The following is a 20753-nucleotide window of genomic DNA, read 5'->3' as shown; positions in this document are numbered from 1 at the left end:
TCCGTGCATGTCAGAAAAGAGCTTTACACACTCCAGGAACCACAAGTGAGCCTAGTGATCTATTGGGACGATCCAGTGCTATGACCTCTCTAATGTATGACTGGGCTGGATTATTGAGGGCCCTTGTGTGTGAGGAGCAGGATTTTGAATCCTCCTCTTGATTTAACAGGGAGACAATGCAGAGAGGTTAACATCAGTCGATCTTCTCAGACTTTCAGTGCGTGGAATGAAGCACATGATCATTTTAGTGTTATCTCTATATGATCGCATCTTGTTAAAATTCAGATTGATTATTAACATTTTTCTCGTTAACGTGGTCATATGACACTTGATACTACTTTTTTTTTTTAACCCTTTACCCCCCGACATGTTCCAGTCCTACAGTGGAAACGAGCGAGTCTAGCTGGTTTTGTTTCTAAAGAAAAGTGGCTCCGATTCTAAGGAAGCTTTTCCGCCCTGTGGTCCACACACTTCCTGGAACAGGCTGAGCAAACAGTGTGGAATGCACACTGAAAAAAAACCTTTAATACAACTTAACAGCCTCTCTACCAGATGTTCACTCTTAATCAGCCACATGATTCAAGAAGCTTTCATGTCGTCATTTCTTCTGTCCGACAAACAAGAAATAATTGTTGACACGCAGACAGAGTTGGACTTTGCCCAGCAGAGAAGGCCCTTTTACTCAAAGAAATACAAACCAAGATGTTATGTGTTTTAAATAAATTTATAAAAAAAAAAAAAAAGCATTTACCCACTGAAGCAGAACAAACACCTATCACTTGTTTTTCCTCATGTAACATAGAATACAATCTGAATAGACTTTTTTTAAGTAGCCTGAACAGAATAAAAATAATCAAGCAAAGAGACGTCCAACTTCAACACAAAGGTAACAACCAATGATGACAAGGGGGGAAATACTGAGAGCAAATGAAAATACGAAAAAGAAAAAAAAAAAAAAAGAACTAAGAGGGTTAAGTGCAGCACTGGTCAGAATCATATAGCGTAGATTCAGTCTAAAGTTTCTTCAGTTCCATATTCAGTTAAATCTGCTCAAGTACATTGTCTCTAGATCCGTAACATGCAAGCTCGATGAAGGATATGGTCAAATACGCATGGGAATATACTTTTTTTTTTTTATCTTGTAGGATATTTGTAAAATATGAAAAAATCTGTAGATGTACAGTGATAAAGAAATTTCGTTTTTGCATGAATGAGCAGAGAAAAAAGAACATCCACTCCATAGATAGTGTTTTCTTGAAAGGAAAAAAAAGACTACATTCATTTCACTGAACAAAGAGTCCACATACAAAAACAAAATTAGGATTCCCAAAATATTATGTTTCGATGTTTAAATGTTCTTAAAGACCCCATTTATAGCTTTTTAGTTATCTTAATTATTACTAAATAGTATCTGTGCCTTGGGAAACGGAGAAACACTCAAAGATCCACAGATACACTTGTACAACGGAATACTGCATATCTACTCACGACTGGGTTAGGTAGGTCGACATGGAGGCTAGCTGCCAGAGATGGGAATGTCCACACGAACGTACACACACGTACACACACTTCCCTTTGCAGAATACACTACTGGTGATTTCACTTGGTTTGACTTTTCTAATCCGACACACAGCTAAGCACTTGTCTTTAATGCTACCAGGACCGGGCTCCTCTCTGTCTTTGGGGAGGGTCAAAGACTCCTCGCTTGTCCAATAAGTCTTTTTTTTTTTTTTTTTTGTTCTCATCTAGAGATCTGGATTTTTCAAATCTGTGTTTCTTTCTGCCATCTGGGTCGCAAACTTCAGGGCTTCACAGTCATCAGCAGCTCTTCTCGACGTCCACTTTCAATTTGGTCTGTAGTCTTTGCATCGTATTTGGTGGTCTTAAATATATGGAAGAGGAGGAGTGGAGGGGGGTCAACGGGGAGAGAGGTTTTGCACATTCTGTTAGTCCCGTTTGCGTTTCCACGTCTCTTCTCTTTTTGGCACCTTGAAGTAGATGATAACCAGGTAGGATGGAGGGGGGGGGGGGTGAGGGTATGGAAGGTGTGAGGCTCAATGCGTACAGGAGAGCGGGGGTCAGGGTGCAGATCGGGGGAGAGGCTACTTGTGGCCGACCTGTTCACAGACCCCTGCTTCTCCGGCTCTGTCCGTGGTGCCATTGTTGTTGGCGGTTGCTTTGTCACCCTTCTCTCCCTCCTCCGTTTTCACTCGCTTTGATCCAGCTTGGTCCTGCAGTTCTCCGTTCTGCCTCTTGGTGGGGAGGGACGCGGAGGCCGAGGCGTGGGTCGCCAGCAAGTGGAGAGGGTTCGCAACAGCTGGAAGAAAGAAAACCGGATTATTTAAAGACAGTATAAGGTGAAGGAGTATGAATTAGAATGTGGCCAGTAGCACTCGCTATATGTAGAGTGCTTCATGGTGTTTCCAGCTCACAAAAATAGCCTTAAAACTATTACATAACAAATGGTTAACTGAAATACACGTAATGAAGAGACACTGTTAAAAAGCACAGGTGCAAACATGTATACATCGCTGTTACTGTTTTTTCTGTTTGTCTAGATAGATACTTTATTGATCCCAAAGGAAATTAAGCATCCAGTGGCAGTAACATACACTGAACTTGACTTATGCATTAGAGTTAACTTATAACACAGTAACCATACGTCGAAATTGGCCTGAGATGAATGTAAATTTAAATGTGTACAGAGGAATTAAGGAAATTGAATCAAATTAATTGTTTAATTTTATTTAAAAACCTTTTTTTTTGAAGCAAAATTAAACTTTTACAGAGAAATTAAACATTTGCAAAGGAATTCAATGTATACAGAGGAATTAAAAATGTGCAGGAATATTAAATATTTGCAGATAATGTGCATAGAAAATAAATATAGAACTGTGTTAAGTTAACCCGTGCTAATCGTCTATAAAAAAACTAGAAGGCAACTATAGAAATAAAAATGTTTTATACAACTATAATAAAAATATAAAGTGACTGTAGAAGATTGGGAGAAATGGGGATAAAGGACTGTGTGCAATTAAATTAAATTATGCTGTAAACAGATGAATGAAATGAATGAATGAATGTCTATGTCCCTCATCTTTGCTTTATTTCAAATATTTGTCAAGTATTTGTTCATGGCACAAGAACCCAATAAATTATTATTCATAAAAAAATGTATCAATATATGCTGGACTTGAGCATTCACCCAGAGTTTCCCAAATTTTGTTTTGCACTTTTCATTATAACAGAAGAGATCTCTAACTTAGTGTGCAGCACTGTTTGCTAGCTGCTTGTGCAATGGTCCATAACGTTTTACCGTCCACAGCCTGAGCTGCAGTCTCACCTCTTAAAATGTAAGTGCCACTAAAGGAAATTGTAAAGGAACACTTAGTTTGATTAGTGATTCTCTACTCTCAGTATTTTTGATGCCTTCTTTGTCATATACAACAGTAAATGGGATAAATAAGGACACATCTAAGACACGTGGCTGCTGGGGGCATCAGACTTGTTTTTTATACTCCACTGGTTTGATAGCAGACACCAACGCAACTGTTTGCACTCTATTCGAGTGCATTCATTACATGCAAATGCACGCTTGGTTTCTGCAGGTTTCAACAAGTTAAATGGATATCTGCATCATTAAGAAAGAGCTACAACCACCTGAGGCCTCATAAACTATGCATGCCACCAACACGTTTCTTCAGACCTACCTAAAAGAATTTAAGACATAGTTTGTAATATTTAAACATATTTAAGACTTTTAAGACCCAAAATTCTGAAGAATTTTAGAAACCCTGTGCCAGACATCGTAGTCCTGAGTAGTGTGTGTGTGTGTGTGTGTCTCACCTGTGCTAGCAGCAGAACTGATGGGGACCAGATGAGTCCCGTTTTGTGTGATGGCCTTTATTGGGAGCTGGTGCTGCCCGAGCGGGGCTTGTTGAACAATGGTAACTGTTGTCAAGGGAGCAGCCTGAGAGCTCTGGATGATACGACTGACTCCCCCTATAGATGAGCCTGTGATGGAAGGCACCGGCTCCACTTTCACTACAGGGGGAGAGAAACTCGCATCAAACTCTGTGTATGTGAACAGTCACAAGAAAGATGCTCAAACAGACACGAATGACACGACAGCAACGTGAATCCGCTCTCACCTTTAATCTCTTGGTGCGCACCCCCTCCGTTCTCCTGAGGTTCTGAGCTCATTTTAGCAGCAGACTGTCCGCCAAGGGTTGCCATGGTGACTGTGGGAATCTGGTGGACGACGTGCACTGTCTGCATCACGGGTGTGGAGCTCACCGGCGTCGTTACGATGGCTGGCGATGCCATGGTGTAGGTCACAGGCTTCATGGTCGTTTGAGGCATCTGGCGCTGCACGGCGATCAATACTGGCTGGTTGTTCATCGGGGGGCCTATCAGAGGGCAGGAGCCAACGTCATTCACAGGACATAAATAAATAAAAGGGGTTCCTTCATCTGTGCAAGTGTCATGCTGTGTTTTACCAGAGGAGTTCTGTGCAAAGCGCGCCTCTTGGATGACGGCAAGTTTGGGCTGGACTGTGGCGGTTTGGGTGGGGGCTGGCGGAGGGGTCGTCTCTGGCTCCATGGGGACTGGGGACCCCTCTCTGGACAGGCTGTCTGGGGTCTGGACCCCGCTGGAGTGGGCAGACAGTGCTCCTGTGTGGCTCGGAGAGGCTGGAGCGCTCCTAGAGGACAAACAAATGGGGTGGTCACGGCTGCACAGAACACACAGGAACTACAATGTCTTTCCAGTAACAGTCTCAAGTGTTTTTACCTGGAGGAAAGAGGTCCCACAGGGGTCCTGAAGCAAGGCACTCCCCTAGGCCTGCGCTTCCTGAAGGCTTGTTCTATGAGCTTGCCCTCAGAGGAGGGGTCGATCCTCCAGAACGAGCCTTTCCCGGGCTCCTCCTGAGAGCGGGCCACTTTGATGAAGTACCGGTTCAAGGAAAGGTTGTGACGAATCGAGTTCTAAACCACCAAACAACAGACAAGACACAGACAAGACACACTTGTAGTGATCCATGATATAGAATATTCTCATGTTGCTGCACAGGGTCTAATCTGGTGTACAGAGCAGTCAGACTTCAGCGGACTCTTACTACAAATCCCAGAATGTTCAGATAAAGCTTTCTGCAGAGACATTGGCTTTGTTTTCAACCCTTTTCTACATCACTAACACTAGCTTTACAAGGTAATAATCACATATTTTATATAAACATGCAATTATATTATATTTGCACGGTTGGATCACAACTGGACAGATATAGATTTAGGGGTTAGATACAGATACTAATATTAAGACATAAAAGATTCAAAAGATTTCCTCATGAAACCCTTTATGACACAGAAATGTGAGGCTTCATATTTGTGTTTAGTTAACCCATAAACTTTATTATTAATCATTTCAAGTAGTCAGTAAACACAAATATATTTTTTGCATAAAATTTGAACATAAACATTAACGCAGACATATTAATGTCTGAGAAAGACTCATACTGACCAATTGTTTTGCCCTGGCTCTAATGTGGTGTAGTTTTGGTTTTGTGAGGTGTTGAAATGTATTTTTATGAACCTGTGAGCTGCTCCTTTCCTTTTCTGTGCATTGCATTGTGGGAGAGGAGTTTACATCAACAGCACACACACAATCATGGGTACAATATGAGTGCATCTTTCCAGTCAAATAACCATTTCCTGGATTTAGCTTTAGATTTAGCACGCAGCCTTGAGCACCTTAGCCTTCGCTCAAGATGAGCAGCTGATGAGCCACACTTCAGGTGCTGATGAACTGATGAGGCTGATGCAGGTCTACTCTTTGACTGAAGACAATGCATCTTTGACTGATGAAAGAAAATGTCTGAACCCTCAAATTCATCCATTCAAGATAGTTACAGTTCTAAACTACAGAGAAATCCTCACACATAATCTACTATCAAAATTACTTATTGCCGTTCTAATAGCCGCACTAAATGCCTGAGCATTTGGCATTTCCAATGTTAGACCATACGATCTGACTACAGCTGAACTGCACATGAATTACAATTCAACAGACATGCATAGAGGAACCAAAGAGAGAAGACACCAACCTGCCAGCCTTTATCAGCTGTTCTGTAGTATGGATAGTTCTTGGTGATGTGGGTGTATATTCCATTTAGTGTTAGCTGTTTATCTGGGGCCATGGTGATAGCTTGGACTATTAGTTGTGCATATGAGTATGGAGGTTTGGAGTCGTCCTGTGGAAGAGGAAGGAAAGTTACCGTTATGTGCTACTGGGAGGACATTTTGGTCAATTAAAGGCACACAAACACAGAAGGACGAGACAGTCTGCTGGCTCTGTCATGCAACATGATCTCCTTCAACACATTCAGACCCACTGATGATATTCATCCATATTTAACTCGGTTCTCATTCTGCCGCAACTCGCTCTCACCTTTGGGCTGTCTTCACCTGAGGCCTCCTTGTCGTTTTCTGATTGGGAGTTGTCTCCTATAAGGTCAGCGGCCAGAACGCGGCCTGTCCTGTAGCTCGAAAGCCCCGCCCCCCGTGGACTTGATGGACAGGAGTTTGCTGCACTGTTAAATTGACAAAACATCTGTAAGGATTTCACCGTAAACTGAAAATTGAAGCATGGGTGGAAATTGTATATTTCCCGGTATATTCAACATTGGCTGTCAGATCTTCCAGTGGATTCCAGTCTGAGGCTACATCCATACTATGATTTTCTTAATTTGAAAACCTGAGAGCTTTATCTACCTGGGCAGGTTTTAATCCACCTATGAATGGGACACGCCGTGCGGTGGATCTACTTTCTGGCAGACTAAGGATGGTTCAGTGCACTGCTGCCTCCCACTGGTATACTTACATCATTGCCCTTTCAGAGCTGTGACGGCTCAACCAGTCAAGATGTATACCATAAAGTTAATTCATACTCTCTGTACTTTCTTTAAGATTTATACCAACTGACAATACTGCCACCGAGCACTCAACCGACAGAGACCCCCCACTCACCTGATGGTACCAGTAGGTGAAGGCAGTGGGCTCATGAGGTGGGCGATGTTGTCAGGAATGTTTATGGTCAGTGGGGAAATTTGAGGTTGGACGGGCTTGACCGGTGATTCCGGCACGTTCCTTGGCTCCTTCTTATCACTGGACAGGGCTGTAAACGTGATCTTTATGGTTGTGCTTGGGAAACGGAAACAACACCTGAGGATGCAAGACAAGCACAGACACAAGAAAACATTAATTTAAACACTAAGCCATATATTGTAGTAAGAAATACATTAGTGGAAAGTATTAAAGAACGTTAAATCATTTCCCTTTTTTCAAAATAAGACAAAGATTGATCGATGTTGATATTGTAATTTTAAATTCTGCATGTCAATACATATTGCTTGAGCTCCAATTTAAATGTTTGAACAATTGTCAATATTAACTGATATTGTGTATATCTGTCAACTAATAAGTGGGAAATTCTATGCTTCTATGCTTGTAACAGTATCATTGTGCAGATAAGCCTCCTGCCTGGTAACAAGCAGGCCAAGATCTAACTAAAGCCGAGATTCAGCCTCACACTGTTTAAAAATGGACGTCCACCGTGACTATTACATAACAGAACATGTCTAACATGTCTAATTTAATATTAATGGGGTATATTTGGACTGGCTTCTGACACCCTGATGAATTACTACGATGAAGTAGTGATAATATAATCCTACATAAACATTTACGACGTTTGAATATAAAATGAGGTGTTACCTCAAATAAAACTGTTCAATGCGAGTTTGGGGAAAGAGGAAGAAAAGAGACGTGGAGTAAACACATGTAACATGAGTTAGAGATGACACTGAGCCAGGCTTCACTGACAACAGCACTAACCTTAGCTTCCTGCCTGTCCTTGTAATGTGAACACACTGTTGTGTCCTTCATGTAAGCACAATCCATCACCCGTCTCTTGAGTAAGTAAAGCACAGTGCAGTCTGCGGTGTAGCAGGTCAGAAAGAGCACCTGTGCAGGCATGGACTCACCTGTTCGCCCCTGTCGCTAGCATTCACCGAAAAATGAAAATGCGCTCATTATCTACTAACCACTATGCCGGTGGAGGGGCGGGTGAAGGGTATGAGTCAAACACACAAAACACTTTTGGAGTCTCAGGGGTAAACAACCAAAACCAATATATTTTAAGTAGCTTGGCACCACTAAAAATCCTCCATACTGCTCCTGTGGTGTCAAACCAGTGTCCGTTAGCCCTGGCATTCAAACGCACACACCTTAAAGGTTCAGTGTGCAGAACTAAGTGACATCTAGTGGTGAAGTTACATGTTGCAGCTGAATACTTCTCATTACTTAAAGGTCCAGTGTGTAAGATTTAAGTGAAATATTTGCAGAAATTTAATGTAGAATAATCCTCATGATGTTTTCACTAGTTCATTTAATCTAAATTGTAAGAATTGTAGTTTTCTTTACTCCAGAAAAGGCCCTTTATATTTAAATAGTTTATATTTACATCAAGGGGACCCTCTCTACGGAGGCCGCCATGTTTTTTACATTAGTCCAGACTGGACAAACTAAACACCTTTTGAGTTTTTATGACAACTGAAGCTACCACAGGTTCTTTTTCATGTTTGGAAGGAGAGGGTGAGGTGAGGGGTGTTCAGCTGCAACATGCAACTTCAACACTAGATATCACTAAATTCTACACACTGGACCTTTAACTATAAAGGGCCCATTCAAGGGTAATGAAAACAACAATTTGTACAATTTAGATGAAACACTATAGTGAAAACATCACTAGGATTATTCTATATTAAATGTCTGCCCATAGATGAGAATCTTACACACCGGACCTTTAACTTCTATTAGAATTCAGTCATATTTAACGTGACCTACTTGGCTGTGCGAACATACAAAACCCTGGTGAAAACACATTCAGCTGGTTAAAAGCATGAGGGCCCGCTCTTCAATTCGGCACACATCGCGCACCACAATAATAACAGACAAGCTATCAAAAAGCTGGCTTCCACACGAGCACAACGGTGAATAGCAGGTGAGCCAACTCCTAGCTTATAGCACGACTGACCGGCGTGTCAGTGACGTGTGTTTCGGAGGCTGCGTGCATGGAGAAGAAACTGTAACACGTTTCCGATGAACATCGGGGTCCAGAATGACGTTGAGTGTGTTCGTGAATCAGCAGAGCGACGTGAGCGGATCGGCGGAGGCTCCGCGTGACGTTATCGCCATGAGAGCGAGGCTCCGCGTTGCTTCGCGCAGCACGTGCGACTGCGCTGCGGGCTAACAAAACAATAACAACACAGGAGCACACGCACGACGCGCGGCTCGCGTTGCAATTCAAGAGAGCCGATCGTGGGACTCTTACATTCGTGGAAGCTGCAGAGGTGGCGCCCCTCTCCTCTGGAACACCCCGTCAACGAACACCCCGTTTTTCCCCAGGCAGCGGAGGTAGAACTCCCCGGTGCCGGTGCCGTCCTCTCCCGCCGTGAATATCTCGAGGTGCCGCCGCGAGATGAAGCTGGAGTGTCCCATGCTGACGTCCACTGAGCCCTGCGACGAGTTCCGGCCGATGGTCACCGACCTTTTCTTCATCAGGTACTCGAATTCTCGGCCCTCGAGCCGGGCTACAGCCGACCCCGACATCCCGCTTACCACCGCCATCTTCTGAGGTATCTGCTGGAGATCCGGCGATGTGCGCTGAGAGCGAAGCTGTGAGCGGGTTACAGGTGAGCCACCGAGGGGAGGTGGATTTGGTTTTGTGGGGGGGGGGGGGGATCCGAATTTACACCGTGGAGAATTTGGCTAGGAACGTGCCAGACCGGGGACACAGCGGCTCCGACCCACCGCCGTGTAGCAGAGGGGGCAAAAAAGAAAGAGAGGCGGGCTGGCCAATCAGAGGAGGCCAAACTGACGGAAGTGCCGCGACGGACAACCCCCCTCGACCAATGGGAGAGCGGCCCGGGCAGGCAGATGTGCGGGGTTTGCCAATGACAACAATAATAAAAATAGCCGTAGAAAATGGAGTTCGGTTGCACCGCAGGCTGACACGCAGATGAGTGGGGGGAGGTAAGAAGCGGAGCAGTGATTTCAAGGAGGGGAATGAAATGTCCACAGTCAGAGGAGCACGTGCTCTGGTTGTCCTCCATAACTTATAATGATTCACGAATATAAACGATCATAACGTTTGGTCTTAGTTTGATTATTCATGTTTTATTTTGTGATGCATTAAATGTCCTTGGCTGTCTAGAAAGACACAGTAATAATACAGTTTATTATAATCATCATCATCATCATCATTATAATAATAATCATCATCATCATTATAATAATAATTATTATTATTTGCAGCCCCTGAGCAATATTATTACTAATAATAACATTAACATCTAAAGAGACTATTCCTCTGCTTATATTAATTCTCCAAACTTCAGTGTTGTCTTGCTGAGCTCTTAGAAACATAGAATGGAATAAAACAAAATCAAATTGAGTTAAATCGCAGGCAGTTTAGAAGACTTTAAAAACAGTCATTAAACCTTGTAATGAACACTGGCACATTCTCACTTTCAAAGGTTTGGATTGCAAATTTAGAAGCAAGGACCTAAATACCTTCTTTGTTTGTTTGTGTTTGGAACGGGGTCAGCTAAACAGTAAAGTATGAATATTGATTGGAGCAGCTTTAAAGAAAGTGTGTTCTAGTAGAAAAGCAACCAAAGTTGACCTGATTCTGGATTCAATTATATGCACATTTAGTGGTTTTCTCTTTTGTTTCTGTTTGTGATGTAAGTATAATTATCTGTAATTGGATTTTTGATAAGTTTGTGTTGTTTCATGCTTTGTTAGTGTTGTAGGGTTTTTTTATGCCAGTTTTCTGTTTCAACAAAGAAAAGGCAGTTGTTGCTAGGTTACACTTTGCGGACTCCTCAAATCTACATCTAGAGCTGCTCTAGGCAAGGACATAATAAAGCTTTTCTTTTTCAATCATGAATGGTCCATTTTATGCCCTTTATTAGACGACGGCAGTAGACTAATGGCAGAGGATGGAGAATGATATTTAATACAGCTCCCAGAGTCATACATGAAGCAGTAATGTTCGGCGGCTTAACCCTTCAGCCACCAGGACTCTGCTGAGACGACCGTCATATCATTCGACAGTCACTCTACACTTAGCATTCACACACGAGGAAACCACCGGCTACTGAGTATGAAAATGATGTGACTCCTGTCATATCCTTCACAGTCATCAATCAATCACTCAATCTCACAAGACAAATTCACGGCTTGTTCTCGACCTTGGCAACAGTGGACGAACTAAAGATGAACAATCATGTTTCCCCAGAGCTTTCAAAGAATTATAAATCATTATGTCATCACATGACCGAAGTGGTAATGACAGCTGAGGTATCAGAGTAGCAAAGTTAATCTACTGATGAAAACCATGATATGTGGAAGAAAAGAAAAAATTGAGCTTGATTGAGTAGAATAAGCAAAATAATTATACAAATAATACTAATTATTCCATTTAAGTAGCACTTTTCAAAATAGCTGTTACAAAGTGCTTCACAAAGAGCAAACATAAAAACAAGCAAATAAAATATAATTGAAAAGAAATCAAAGACAACAGATGATATAATATAAACCCTCTAATCGAAGACAGGAGATAAAACTATACAACATCCTTTAAAAGTAATGGGAAAATAAAAGAAACATAAGGCTCACTACAGGTACACAATTTACAATGATCGAAATACAGCCTATGAATGTGTTGTTTGACAATATTTCAATGTATTGAGATAAAATAAGATAAGAGCCATGTCACAGGAGTAACAGGGATGGTCAAAATGAGAAGCATTAGAAAAAGTCATGAATAAATAAGTAGATATTCAACATAAAAATAACATTCAAAAGTGAAATCATCTTTTCTACTCTAAGCAATACATATAATGCAGAGGATGAATTATAATCTATATGTAGGAGTTTGAGATGAGCTGGTCATCATCATAGTCATCGCCGCACACAGACAGTGTATGAAAAAAAAGCATGAATCCAGGTCCGTGAGCAGCAGATCCACCAGCCGGTGTTTCCAAACAGCGGGTTAGTTTACTGTAGTCCAGCAGCCACCACGTTGTGTGTGTGTGTGTGTGTGTGTGTGTGTGTGTGTTCTTCACACTGCGAGTAAGGTTTAAGAATATGCCTGATTTATTCAATCTAGATCAATTAATCATTACATGGGAAAACCATGAAAATGGAAAACTCTAAATAAAGCAATAACGAACATCCTGGATCTGTAATCCAGTCAGACAGACAGACAGACAAACCATACTCTCCCTGGCAGAGGTAATTAGAGTATATGTCATTTCTAAGAGTATCAATAAAACTGTGTCAATACAATCAATCAATGTTCACATCATTTAAACTTGTTACCACATATTATTATTTATTATCTTTGCTCAAGGAGCCATTTTTTTATATGAAGCAATAACATAAGCTATATTATCTCAAGGCACAAAGTAAAAACTACACTATGTATTAAAATACCATTAACAATATATTATTATTATATATTATTCTTAACATTATTATAATCATTATTACTGCTTCTTATAATAATAGTAGTAGATGCAGTAGTGGTATCAATAGTGACTGGATTCTGAGTTGACCGCAACTCCAGTAAAACATCAGTCCAGTGCTGTCACCTGCTGGTGTATTACTGTATTGCATGCATGTCTCAGGGCTTTATCTTCCTGTGGTCAGAACCTGTAAAGTGATTTCTTTACAAGTAAGTGTGAGTTTGTTGAGGTGTTAAAGTATCTCGAGTATCTACAGGGGCACTTATCCATGAGGTCTATATCTTATCAGCTTAATTAAACATTATATATTTCCTGAAAATGAGTCAGGCCAAGCAAAGTTTTCTGGTACCACAGGAATGAATGAACAGAAATGTTTAATGCCAGCGAGAATAAAACCTGTGTGGATCATTACTGGCCAGTAGAGTTGTAAGGCATTAAGAGTAAATAACAAAGTACATTATAAAGGGTCTCTATTTAAAAATGGGAAATAATTGTTTTTATTTCAGCTTAATATAAAATGCAAATGAAAAATAAAGTTACAGTATGAACATCAGGCAACATATCAGGTTTTAAACTAGTGGATGAAAACAAGTGCATTACTGAACTTTGGTAGAGTTTGAAGCTTTAGAGTTTACCTGGAGTATTTCTATTGTGATACTTCATAGGTGCCCCGCTGCATTTCAAAGGGCAGTGATAGAAGATGTATTCAGATCATGTATTTGAGTAAAAGTACTAATACAAAAGTAACAGGTAGTAGCCTATGTCTTGCAATCAAAATCCTACCTAAGTAGCTGAAAGTGCAGTCAGTGAGTCCCATCAGATTTCATCATGTACCAGTTTTAACTTCTTGTCCACACTCCAGGATTTTTCACCAGGACCAGCATCCAGGGGCCCCTCCTCTGACCCCATCAGAACCTTCACTGTGTCACATGTGTCCAGATCTCCAGCTTCTCTCTTCACCTCCTTCACCACCAGCATCTGGACTCCATCGGGGGGGTTATCCTGTGCTGCTCATGGAACGGCTAACCCCTCTAAATGATGGCGTCACAATGACAACAACATCATATATGTTCACTTTTGTGGACTCTATATTAAATACACAAGTCTCTTAACTTTGACTTTAAACAAATATTTACAGGTTAAAATAAATGAAAAAAAGAACACAAAATATTTTTAATATCTGAAACAGCAGCAGATCCAGGATTATTTTCAATCAGGGGCCACGATTTACACAGAGGAGCCAATTATATGTCCAGCATCCATGTAGGACCCTTTGCTCTATAGCTTTGATTCACAACCACACAAAGTTGATTATATTTAGAAGATTGGTCCTTGTTCAGCCACAAACATGAAGCAAAAAAAGGGCAGTAGAAATATGTAAGGTAATATTTAAGAAAAGTACAAGTACTGGAAAGTCAAGCTAAAATACTTGAGTTGAGTACCATCAGAGGGAAATAGTGAATTTATCTGACTGATACAGTTCCATCCAAATTCCTTTAGTTAATCACCCAATAAACCAACAATACACGATGCAGTTCAAATTTACTATAAACATTCAATAATATACTTTTTATAGTAAATAATACTACAAATAACTTTATTTACACAAAGTGCTGGACAACAAGAAAACAAATAGTTACTAGAAGACAGACCTATTTCCTCAGGCTATTCATTCCAGAGTCTTATTTGGGCCATAAGACTTTAAAGCAACCAATACAATAAAAAAAACATCAACCCTAAAACTAACTGTGAGACTGTAAAAACTATCAGACAGGTGGAGGAGCAAATCAAGACTCCCTCCTCAGCAATGTCAGTGACTCATCACGTGACTCATCACGTGACTCACCAGTCAAGTTTTACAATCTTTAATCACAGTTAGTAGCTTCCAGGGGCAAATACTTTTTCACATATTTAGGTTTTGAATAACTTTATTTTTATTTTTTACTGGCATTTCTACCTTTACTTAAGTCAAATATCCCCAAAATTCTCTCACACTAGACTTCTCTCTGGAATAGCATCACATTCAACACTGTGCTGCTGGAGTGTGAAGTGCTGGCGGGACTGACAACAACCAAACATTACACCGACAGGCCTCAGAGAACTTAATCCCTGTCTCCTTTGTCACCACAGCGCTGAGTAGTGTCATGTTCAGTTGACCCAGGGCAGTCATTGATGTGTGTGTGTGTGTGTGTGTGTGTGTGTTTGTGCGTCCTGGCTGTGAACTGTACAGGTAATGGAAAGACACATTAGGTGTGAGGTGGAAACTGAAGCCTCCGAGACGAGATGGACAGAGCGATTGTGACACCCCGGACTCACATGTCGATGAGCTCGGAGTGATTCTCCTGGAGATTTCTGAGCAGCAACAGTGCGGTTACGTTATGTAGCAATGCAGAGCAGACACATTTCCAAATACCACCTGGATTGTGTGCTCTCTCTCCCGCAGCTTTTGAAAACAGACTGAAGTGCAGAGTAAATAAGGTTGGAGCAAAGATGTGTAGCAACATTTTGAAATCCATTCATTTGTTTCAATTTCTTGTTTTCTTTATGAAGCTCTGTTCTAGCGATCTGCATTTTTAAACTCGAGGATCGTTCTGGTGTGAAGCCAAAGTAGCAGCCACACTGTAAATAGGGTGTGTCCACTTCAGTAACAGGGAAACAAGTTGCACCACATACCTGATGTTAAAACAAGAGGACATATAACGGCTAAATCTGAACAAGCACCTTCCACATATCGAGTTCCAATGTTTCATATGGGGAAGTTCTTCTCCCATTCTTGTAAAATGAGAGGACCCTCTTAGCGCCAGTCGCTAAGTGACCCAGTCTGACTGGTTTCTGCTGAATGGGTTGAGCGACCAATGCTCAGATTTCACAACAGGAAAGACACCATAGAGACTGATCAGGAACAATGGCCTGAGAGAGAAATCAATAACAAGAAAGGGAGCAAATAAGAAGCAGCAGCGTCATTAGGGTGTAAATGGTGTGAAAATGGACAAATGGGAGAAATTCTGGTTCCTTATTTTGAGGTCCGAGTGAGTTTATCTCGTTAAACAAAAACAATGTCAACACAGAATCTTAGTGATCAGGACCAGATCCCGTTGGAATCTGACTGATACCCCCCCCCCCCCCCATGCCCACGCTACCAGAAGGTCAAGAGGTTGAAAGCAGAATATTTAAGATAAAAAATGTTACATTCTTTGCTGTAAAGTCAATGAAACAAGTGCTGAGAGACACAAATCTACCAAGAAGACACAGAAGGCCAATACATAACGAAAAAGTAACACAACATGAACACAAACATTGGGACAACATTGTCTGTAGTGTTTTCCTGTCCAGGTGTCTCGCTCTTATGTAACAAGGCTGAGGGTCCTTTTAAATGTCTGTACCCAGAGGCCTGTTGTCTTTTCACAGATGCAAAAGATATTTGGAGTTAAATACAACAACTGACATAGATTTCATATTAGTTAAGTCATAGTTATTTGGCATTAATCAACTTCATGTATGATAAGTAAATGAAGTGAGTAGTAAATTAAATTATTAGTCACATTTTCATATTTAAAAATTAAAAAGTCTCCAACCCTGCGTCAGAATCTGCCATGTTCTGCCTGTACAGGTGTCCGTGTTTGTGCTTTCACTTTAAGGTAATGTGGTGTCTTGTGGTGAGTAGAAGCTGAAATATTTCCTCCCTAAAGGAAAAAGAACAGACTCATTTGAGGAAATTCCTTCACTTAACAACACATCTTCACCGTGTGATCATTTAAATGATGAAAATCTGCACCTGTAACTGCGGCTTTGGTTTTGGTTTCCAGTCAAATTTACCAGAAAATGCTTTGGCTTCGCAAAAAGAAGAACAAGCCGTGCATCTCAGCTGGGGAGCAACTCCTGCATCGGCACCTCCAAGTTTCCCAGGTACCAGAAGATCCAGAACACCAGGCTGAGGAAGATGATGAGGGGCCCAGAGAGGACGAAGAAATCCCAGAAACTTAAGGGAGCAAAGACCCCGATGAGGAAGAGGATGAGGCCTGCTGCATCCAGTAAGACGGCAATGAAGAAGAACGGCAGGCAGCGGCCGATGCACGAGGTGAAATCCATGACAGGAGCAGCTGAAGTTTAACTGGAATTCACTGCTTTCCTCGTTTGTGATGTGAAAAATGTAAGAAGCGAAATAGAACGAGAGGAAACTCTTCTTCCCTCCTCAGTGCCGCCTGTGAGTCTGAGAGTCTGATGACAGGGAAGAGTTTAAACACACTCGGGTCACATTCCTCTCTCTATCAACATCTCATATCTTTTTTTTCTCTCATGACACTGACTGACGGGGGAGAAATAAACTTCCATTATGATGACAAGAGGTTCATGTGGCCTTAGACACATTACATTCTACCATCCACAGATCCAGGCCTGATCTCAGGCTCACAGGTGGATTTGGAAAAGCTAGAAATGTTAGCCTCGCATTTACGCCCTGAAATTTTTTATTTTTTTTTGCATTATTTGATTTTTAAATAAGCATGGAAAACCTCAATGGGGTTACAACTTAACTATGATACGTGATAATGTGAGAAGTGTGAGAAGCTACTTATCAACTAAGGGTGAGGTCTGACAAGGAAGAAGACACAGAAAAAAAATAACAGTTTCTTGCACAACTCAAAAGCATATGGGCGTCACTGTGCTGTTATCTGATATCAAACAGTATCAGCTGCCTGGACGCAGGAACACCATCGCAGAAACTCCAACAAACACGGTGTCCACTTAACGTGTAAACTTTATTCCCAGGAAAAATAATTTACATCTGTCAAAAAAAAAATAAGCACATAAAAAATATTCAGTTGTAATGTACAAGTTAAAGACAATTTCTTCCTCTGTGCACAGCCCGTCCGTTAAGTGTGGGTGCAGAGCTTTTTCCCTGATTAAGAAATCATCTCCTTTTCTTTTTTTTTTTTTTAAAGTGACGTTAGTTTATAAACTCGACATTTTCAGTCTCTGGAAAGCAGCATGAGGAGGGACTGTGTCCTCCAACACCAGAGGAGATGGATGTCACCTACAAAGAGGAAAAGTGGCTTTAATATATGTATATATGTTCACAGGTTGAAATAACATTTTGAAAAAAGAAATGCACAATTTAAACAGAGGTTAAAGTCTTTCTTAAATTTGCTGTGTAAGACTGATGTAAGAAGAGATGTGATTCCCTCCAGGCTCCCTGCATCAGAATTTAAAACTGGCCTCTGCTTGAGATGTTTGGGAGAATGAGTAGACTGTCTGGTCGAGTGAATCCTTTAATAATTTAGATTATTTCAAGACGTGAAATAATCTACAAGATTTCCCCTTTTTGAATTTCTTTGATCAATGATTAACATACATTCTGAAAAGTTGAGTGCAAGAATTTTGATGGGTTGCAAATGTAACTGTCTTCTGGAGGAGGAACGTTTGGGCTTGATGGAAATATAATGCAGGATGACAAGAATAGTGATGAATAAAAGCCACAGAATCATTTCTTACTCATAAAAATAGGTTAGGTCACTTTGTATTCAGAGTTCTCTCCAACTCAGGCTCTTAGCAGCTAATATATGTATATTAGGCAGGGATTTCAGTTTGTTTAGGGTAAAAACAACATCTGTGAGGCTGCAGCAAATGATTTTCTCAGTTAATGGAATCATCTGCTCATTTCTTCTAAATTCCTGGGCAACAAAATGACACGATGCAATGAAAAATGTTCCGTAAATTGTCCTAAAGCCGAGGATAATATATCTTCTAAATATTTGATCTGAAAAAACATCCGAAAACACAAGGACAGTCCATTTACTGTCACATGAGATGGAGAACCTTGCTAATCCTCACAGCTCTGAAGCTGGAACAGAATTTGTCCTTCACGGACAAATAAAGTAAAAAAAAAAAAGTGTTTTCCTTCAGAAAATACTTCAATGTTAATTTAAATATCATAATCATTGTTGGTTAATTTCCTTTCAACTAAATGTCATTTCAGCTCTGGTCTTATGCAAATTACAGAAAATAAAAATGTAAAGGACAAATCTTGTAAATTGCTATAAACTACAAAAACAAATGATCCAAGAATGAAGCTCATGCTGAACCGATCAGTGATCCGTGCAGAGCAGCATGACGTGAACACACAGCAACAGAAGCAGGCGATGTGGGTTTACACAATATTTACTGTTTGTTTATTCACTTATCATGTGAGGAGAGAATATTTTTCGTCACAGAGCATGGTCATATTCTTATGGGTCATGTGACTTCATACACATATCGTGCTTTGCAGTGACTGGCTGATGAATAAACCGAAAGAACAAACCAAGCCAAGCCGTTTAAATATAGCAATGGATAAGAGTACAATAAATCATACATGTATGAGGGATCTACATCAGTTGACACTTAAAAACCTCTGAGAGTTATTAGAGAAGACTGATATCAGTCTCACAATAAACTAGAATGGGACTCAGTAGAGCACAAACCTCCACCATGGCCCAACAGTCCCCTTAAATTCAATCAAGCCTTATAGCTAAGGCAGCAAAGCCATGCAGATCATGAAACTCAATCTCCTTTACAGAAGAATGATAGCTTGATAAAAAGGCAAACCAAGTTAAAGCCTTCCTCCAAAGAAACCACATTTAAATCCACTAGATCCAGATTTTTATTTGGATTTGGAGGACACCCATAAAGAAAGAGGAATAAAAACTTCCTGGATCCGGGTTAGTCTGTATTCATGCCAAAGTTTGATGGGCTCTTTCTCGGCCGATGCCCCAATCTACCAAGTTTTATGGAAATCCATTCAGCAGTTTTGAATTCTACCTCTGATAAACCACCCGACCAAACAGACAGGGGTGAAAACACAACCTCCTCGGTGGAGGTAAACACCGTCCTCCCTCAGGATTGAGCTAAAAAAACTGCACCGACACACTGATCAGCTTTTTCATTAGCAGCTCACAGCTTTGAGTTGACATCATATAATATGAATACAAGTACAGCTAATGCAATCATTGTGTAAACCTGATGCTAATCTCACGTTGCCTAACTGTTAACACTTAATGTGTGTTGGGAAATTCTTTGTTTGCCGACCTGAGTCCGTCACTGTTTCAACACTTAATCTGTGCGGGCTGGTGTTGAATCTGATGCTTTATAATGGAGCCAGGTGGCTGCATGTTGTCCTTAGGTGGTGGCCTGTGTTCACTGGGGTGATAAAACCCTCAACATTACGTGCTCTCCGTCATGAAACCAATTTCCCCAGTGCAACTCCAACCTTACATTTATCTTTGGACAAGCCAGGCAAAGACAGCCTGGCACACATTACTGTACATTCTACCATCTCACTGTAAGCATGTTTTCAGTATATAGAGTTTTAACAAAAGAAAACTGACTAAAAACATCAACATGTGCCACTTGATTTTTGTTGAAGATACTTAATTACTTCATCTTTGGTCAACAAAATGTCCCAACACTCACACCCCAACACAAAGAAATCCATTTACTATCCGATAAAATCACAAAAGCATCCAATATTCACAGATTTAAAGTGGAAACAAATAAATGTTTGCTTGAAAAATAACTTAAATGACTAATCAATTATCAAAATAGTTTTAAATCAATTTCCTTTAAAGGGTGTAATCAATCAATTTAGCTGTGTTCTTCTGCAAACACAGGAAAATGAACACAGTTGGCACATTTGCGTGATCGCCATAAATTAGAAAACAAATACTGGCCCAAGGATGGAGCCATGGGGGGGACGGCACGCTGTTATCTGGCAAATCAGCATCTTAAAATACTTCTCTCTGTTGTGCTGCAGAATCATGGAAACAACAAATAACAATAAAATGTCTGAGGGGAAAAAATATATTTTCTAAACAATATCATTCTGTATGTTCATTTCTTGATACCAACTGCAATAACAGGGTTGTTTCGATAAAGATTAATGTGAAGATAAGTGAAAATATGAAAATAATTCTTAGAGCATTTGACAGTTTCAAGTTTGATTTATTTTCTTTGTTCCTATATCATGGTTCAAATGCTGTTTCAAACCTTTTCCTTCCTGCCTGGACAATCTATTAGTTGGATTTCATTGCTATTTGTGACCATAAAGATATCTAATCTAAAAAACGATTGTCTGTGCTGCAAACCCACTAATCACACCAATGACCAGCGATAATATGGGATATGGCCTAGT

At 40.6% G+C, this 20753-nt stretch overlaps 1 protein-coding gene across 1 annotated transcript; it reads right to left on the bottom strand.

Moving 5' to 3' along the window:
• Positions 1–644: 644 nt before the first annotated feature.
• Positions 645–9923, bottom strand: foxk2a (forkhead box K2a). The gene is made up of 9 exons (XM_020083459.2): positions 9388–9923; positions 7023–7217; positions 6445–6586; positions 6101–6247; positions 4792–4985; positions 4500–4702; positions 4152–4409; positions 3847–4044; positions 645–2317 (listed from the first exon to the last, which is right to left on the bottom strand). The coding sequence occupies exons 1-9, from the start codon at positions 9681–9683 to the stop codon at positions 2103–2105; spliced, it is 1848 nt and encodes a 615-aa protein (XP_019939018.1). The 5' UTR covers positions 9684–9923; the 3' UTR covers positions 645–2102.
• Between the last annotated feature and the right edge of the window lie 10830 nt (positions 9924–20753).

This window comes from Paralichthys olivaceus, chromosome 21 (assembly GCF_024713975.1).
Source record: "Paralichthys olivaceus isolate ysfri-2021 chromosome 21, ASM2471397v2, whole genome shotgun sequence".
NCBI classification, from domain to species: Eukaryota; Metazoa; Chordata; class Actinopteri; order Pleuronectiformes; family Paralichthyidae; genus Paralichthys; species Paralichthys olivaceus.
The sequence above is the reverse complement of the archived record's forward strand: the minus strand, read 5'-3'. Positions and strand labels throughout refer to the sequence as shown.

What these genes read in the sequence shown, in the direction of transcription:
- foxk2a (XM_020083459.2), bottom strand. Translation starts at nt 9,683, where the DNA reads ATGGCGGTGGTAAGCGGGATGTCGGGGTCGGCTGTAGCCCGGCTCGAG. An exon ending in GTGGGACCTCTTTCCTCCAG is followed by an intron (nt 4,703 to 4,791) that starts GTAAAAACACTT and finishes TTTGTCCTCTAG; the next exon opens with GAGCGCTCCAGCCTCTCCGA. An exon ending in TGCGCACCAAGAGATTAAAG is followed by an intron (nt 4,045 to 4,151) that starts GTGAGAGCGGAT and finishes CTCCCCCTGTAG; the next exon opens with TGAAAGTGGAGCCGGTGCCT.